Source organism: Magnolia sinica, chromosome 12, assembly GCF_029962835.1.
Source record: "Magnolia sinica isolate HGM2019 chromosome 12, MsV1, whole genome shotgun sequence".
Lineage (NCBI taxonomy): Eukaryota > Viridiplantae > Streptophyta > Magnoliopsida > Magnoliales > Magnoliaceae > Magnolia > Magnolia sinica.
Window position 1 is genome coordinate 79,479,354 of NC_080584.1, and position 6,081 is coordinate 79,485,434.

Genomic DNA, 6,081 nt, shown 5'->3' on the forward strand with positions numbered 1-6,081 from the left:
TCTCCCCCACCTGACCTAAGCAACGTAACAGCTAATCGGCTCCAATGTACCCCACCTGACCTAAGCAAGGTAGGGTCCAACGTGATGATTGTGAGAAATTCACTCAAACCATCTATTTTTCTATATTACGTCAGTACATGAGACTAAAAATAGACAGATACAAAACTCAAGGTTACCACATGAAAGGAAAAAGTGGGGAGGGAAAAGCCTACGGTTGAATTCTTCTTAGGGTCCAGGTTGATGTTTATATGCCATGCAAACCGTTCATAATATCATTTCCACTGTTATGAGGGGAAAACAAAAACATATTACCCTGGAAAAAAACATCCAGGACCCCACTTATGTTTTAACGGTGGGCGCTAAAGCCCTACTGTTTACAGTTATTTGGTCAATTCACAAACTTAAGTTTTGGATTTATTTTATTATCAGTGTTATTATTATTATTTTGGCATTTTCTAAAATGATTTAGAAAATGAAGGAACCGGTGTGGATTTCTCACAAACATCGGGCCGAACCCGGCTGCAGAACTTCATGCTCCCCGTGGCAGGCAATCCGTGTTCTGAGCCCTAGCACCTCCATTGGGAAACGGATTGCTTGGTATGACACACACCACACCGACTTGTGGGGTTGATGTCATCAGGATTTATGGGACCCATCATGATGTATGTGTTATATCCACACCATCCATCCATTATATTAGATGATCATTTTAGGACATGCGCAGGAAAAAGAGTTAGATCCGAAGTTCAAGTGGACCGCACCACAGAAAGCAGTGGGGATTGAACATCTACAATTGAAGACTTCTCAGGGGCCACAGAAGTTTTGGATAATCTGATATTTTTTGACCCTTCATCCAGGTCGGTGTGACATTATGAACAGATTGGATGACAAATAAATATTATGGTGGGCACTAGGTGAAAATCATTGTCCCCATTGCTTTTTTGGGTGTGGTCCACTTGAGTGTTTGATTTACCAAATTTTTGGGCTCAAGACCTAAAATGATCTCTCCAAATTGATGGACAGTGTGGATATAAACATAGTCTTGTTGGGGCCCACAGAACTTGGTGACAACAACCTACAGTGGAAGTCGTGGCTTTGGATATGTTTTAAGAACTTGGTGCCACACCACACAATCCGGTTCCCCTCCGATGGGGCAACAAAGTGCATCTAGGAGTGTAATTTAGACATCCAGTCCGTTATTTATTTTGATGACACTTTTAGATGTCCTTGCTCGATCTACATCAAGGCCCATAAACTGATCGGGTAGACGGCAGACGTACAAAAATACATGTTGCCTTAAAATTTTTATTAATGATCTTAATTCATGGTTGGCACCCCATATCTATTGGTCCACAGTAATCATTGGTGGACCCACGTTTAGCCTCACAGAGGAACTCGCTCTACTGGATTACAATACGAATCCTTATTTGATCATGGATACATGGATATGTGCAGAGCCGTGACCCAGCAATCCATAACTGTTGATAGATGATTTTTTATTATTTTTGGGTTAGCTTGTTAGTACACACCCATGTCAGTACACATCAGTTGAGCTATGGATCCCAGCCGTGGGTGCAACGGTTGATAGATGATGTTCTCACTGTTGTGGGCCAGAAATGAAATAAATAAATAACATTGACATTTAAAGATCCCAGCCGTGGGTGCGTTTTGTTAAACCACGTATCAAGCTAAGTAGTGCAACCAAACGCAGGGTTCCAGCGAAGCGGATTGGCTGGTGTACTACACGCCAGCGATACATAGCTGATGTGTTGATGTCACCAAGTTTTGTAGGTCTCATCATAAGGTATGTGTTATATCCAAACCGTCCATCCATTTAGCGAGCTTGTCATAAAGCTTAATACGAAAAATAAGAAAGAGATAAATATCAAGTGGACCACGCTACAGAAAGAAGTGGGGGATTGAATGTTTACCATTGAAACCCTTTTGGCGTAAGAAAAGTTTTGGATCAATATCATATTTGTTTTACCTCTTCATCCAGGTCTTTTTGACCTTATGAACAGATTGGATGGAAAATAAATGTTATGGTGTGCCATAAGAATGTTTTAACGGTGAAAATCATTACGCCCGCTACTATTTTTGGTGTGGTGCACTTAATCTTTGGATCTCTCTTATTTTATATTTCAAGCCTTAAAAACTGCTTGCCAAATGGACGGACGGTTTGGATATAAAACATACCTCATTGTGGAACCCACAGAGCTTGGAGACGTAAGCCCCCGAGCCAGTTCGGTAGTGTGTGGTACACCAGCCAATCCGCTTCCCACTCAGAGGCATCTTGAGCGGACGCGGATTAGATGCGAGTCAGCTACTGACGTGACGTCACCAAGTTCCGGGCCCACTATAACGTATGTGTTATATCCGCACCGTCCATCAATTTTGAGATATCATTTTAGGGTATGAGCCAAATAATGAGTCAGTTAAAAATCTGTCGTGGACCCCACCACAGAAAACAGTGGGGAGAGTGATTCCCACCGTTGAAACTATCCTAAGGCCCATCATAATGTTTATTAGAAATCGAACCTGTAAAAAAGTTAAGAAAGACATTAAATAAGGGAAAACACAAATATCAGCTTGATCTAAAACTTTTGTGGCCTTTAGAATTTTTAATGGTGGGCGACACTGTCCCACTGTTTTCTGTGCTGGGGTCCACTGGAGGTTTGGATTTAACTCAGTCTTTGGGTATTTCCCTAAAATGATCTCTTGAAATGGATGGATGCAAAACATACATCATGGTGGGACCCAAGGAACTTGGTGACGTAACTTCAGTAGCGAGTCTCGCTGCTCAACCTCTCAGTGGCTAATCCGCGCCCCATCTTTGGCCTCTCTTTTTTATTTTTATTTTTCCTTTCTTTTTTACTCTTTTCCTAAATGATTTCCGCATGCTCTGCAGTTGTGAGTGTGGGATTAGAAAAGTCGCCGTCAGGCTTTTCGGAAAGAAGATAGAGCACGCATGGCTGGTCGAGGAGGAAACGATGTTACATTTACAAGCGAGTTAGAGAATTATTCGGACGCCATACGACATGCTGGTGAAAAGCTGTTCGAACACCTTATGAATCGGACTATTCAATTCGTCAATGTGATAGGGTGTAATGGTGTTGGAAGATGGAGAATCATCGAATATGCAGCTCGAAAGTTGAAGGGATTTGATCTCTTCGACGTGCAGATAGAGGTAAAGATACCGAAAGGAGATCTCAATCCTGAAAGAGTGCAGATGGAGATCGTGGAACAGTTAAAATTGACAGGCAACGTTAATCTTGATGGTGTCCAGACCAAGTCTATTGTAGCTGCAGGCGAGATCTATAAATCGTTGGTGAAGCGGACGTTCTTGCTAATTGTAGGAGATGTGAGCGGTGAAATAAAGGTGGATTTGATGGGAATTCCCCTACCCGGAGAAGCTCCATATGATTCCAAGGTCGTTTTTGTGAGAGAGAGTGATGCCGACAGTTGCTGTGCCACAATACAATGTGACCATCGACTTTGAGAAGTTGTCCGAAGACATGTTACTCGAAGAGGCCAGTGATGTGTCCCATTCTACTGGCATCCAGGGCTACTTTGCTCCTGAAACCATTCTCTACTGCTTGCTGTTCTTCTGGTTTTTCTCAATTTCTCAATATAGTATGTATTATGTGACAAGGATTTGGAGGGCGGAGGGTGTTATTATTAGAAGGGAGATAGAGGAAGATGAAGAATATGATTCCATGCTTGCGGAGAAGGCTCGCATTCTACTGAGAGAGTTCGAGTTTCGTTCTCTGATTCAATTAACTGAAAGCCAAACACATTGGCAACTGCCGGATTGGGCCATGGAGAATGATCGTGGTCGTGATCTAGCAAATGCTTTAACTCATGGGAGATACAGGATTTACTTACCACCGAAGAGGAAATTATTGGACACCTATTGGCCAACGGAACTCCCTCTAGAATGCCACAAACTCTCCGCTCTACAGCTTGGGGGGTGGAATTATTTCCACTCCGATTTCGAAATCGTCATACCAGACCCTTTTTTTAAGCAAATGCAGGGCCTTCGAGTCCTGCGTCTTGATCAACTAAGTATCAAATCTCTGCCCTCCTCCATCGCCTGCTTGCACAATCTCAGACTTCTTGGTATATCTCAATGCCAACACTTAAACTCTCTCCCCACTTCCATTCAAGCTCTTTACAATCTCGAGTTCCTTTATGTTGAACAATGTTCTTCTTTCGAAACAATGCCAGATGAGTGCTTTCGACAAATGACCAACCTTCAATTTCTCAAACTCTATAGAACGAGCATCAGGTCACTGCCTTCCTCTGTTTCCAAGCTACACACCATCCATCAACTCAACTTAACAGAATCCCCCTCTTTATTGAAAATCCCAAATGAGACCTTCGAATGTATGGAGCGGCTTCAGGTTCTTAGCTTGATCGGTGCTTCTAATCTAGAATCTCTGCCATCCTCTCTCTCCAAGTTGGTCAATCTTAGGCAACTCCTGCTAGCGAACTGTTCTTCCCTAAAGATGAAGTTGCTGCCGCATTTGCAAAAGCTCTCCGCACTCAAGGAGCTTGATATCGAAAACTGTAATTCCCTGGAAGATATTGAGGATCTTTCTACTTCTCTTGGAAATATCTTGCCAAACCTCCGAAAGCTCTATCTTTCCGGAATCGAGGCAATTTCGCAGGTCTCCTTGAATGGCTGCCAAAGCCTAGAGTCTGTAAGCCTGAACCAGCTTACAAACCTTCGAAAGCTCAATATTTCAGGTACCAAAATCAAATGCTTTCCTGAAGATAATATGGTCGACACTAATCATCTAAGGCGCCTGGACTTCCAATGCATGAATCACCTTCAAGAAATTAAATGGGATGATCTAAGTACCGAGCTCGAATATCTCAACATCGATCAGTGCAACACGGGGGATAATAAATGGCAGGGAGATACAGTTGGGGCTCACATAAGGGTAAGTAATTACCATCTTTTACAATCCTTGACAGCAGACTCAAAATTGTGGGGAGCAAAATGCTTCTCTCGATTCCATATATGCATCTCTCCTTGCCAAGAAGAAAAACGTCAAAGGCGATTTTTATATGCAAAAATCGGTTTCAAGACACAAATACCTAATTTACCTTCAGAAAGCCATTTCGATAGGCATTTGGAGATCCGAGGAGGCGATACTTCCCCCCACATTTCTACTCGTTATCTTCTCATTCGAACGGAATTATTCACTCTGTGTGACAATGCCTTCGTCCATAGATTGTCGGATTTTTGCATTGTGGATGCAATAGCAGAACTGAGAGAATGCCGGGTTGAGAGTTGCAAGAATTTGGAGAAATTTTTTGAAGGAGTAAATCTAAGTTCTGCCGCTTTAAGTTGCCTCGAGAACGTATGGATGTCTAACCTTCCAAGGCTGAAGGGCGTGTGCGAGGGCAGATATGCGAGCAAAAGCTTCACACTCCTGAAACATATATATCTGGAGCGCTGTCCGAGACTCATTGTCGTCTTCTCGTCAGGCGTATGCTTAACAAACCTGGAAACTCTGCATATCAAGTTCTGCACTAGACTGGAGGCAGTGTTTCGAGGGGTAGCTAAGGAAGAAGGTTCGCTCCAACGACTACACACGGTGTGTCTGTGGGAGCTACCTAAGCTGGAGAGTATTTGCAGTGACGTGTGCTTGGGGGCATTGAAGAAACTGAGAGTGGGTGGATGTCCGAAGCTGAATAAGCTTCCTCTTCAAATCTCTAATGACAATGCTGCTGCTTCTACAACTGTTATCGGTGGGGGTGGTGTTAAGGTGGAAGGCGAGTTGGTATGGTGGGCCAGCCTCAAGTTGGAAGGAGACAACATCAAGCGCCATGTCTACTTCAAAGAACGCCGACCTTTCAACAGGCGCTGATGAGTTCTTCTCGCCATGGCTATTTTATTTCCGTGTGCTTGATTTGATTTGGTTCGTGATCGTGTGTTTTTATTTTATTTTAATTTATTTGTGTGCATGTTTGATTTTACTTTATTTGTCGTCATTTGTTTTTATTTTATGTGTGCGGTTTTTGCTGATCACAACGACAGCTTATTTATGGTTGTACAACACTAACACATCC

The 6,081-nt window shown here is 42.9% G+C and overlaps 1 protein-coding gene across 1 annotated transcript; it reads left to right on the top strand.

Moving 5' to 3' along the window:
- The first annotated feature begins 3,515 nt into the window (after positions 1-3,515).
- On the top strand, positions 3,516-5,879 carry LOC131220309 (putative disease resistance protein At4g19050). The gene has a single exon (XM_058215260.1). It carries the CDS (start codon positions 3,516-3,518, stop codon positions 5,877-5,879), a length of 2,364 nt encoding a protein of 787 aa, XP_058071243.1.
- The last annotated feature ends 202 nt before the right edge of the window (positions 5,880-6,081 follow it).

Coding starts and splice junctions, on each gene's coding strand:
- LOC131220309 (XM_058215260.1), top strand. CDS start 3,516: ATGTTACTCGAAGAGGCCAGTGATGTGTCCCATTCTACTGGCATCCAG.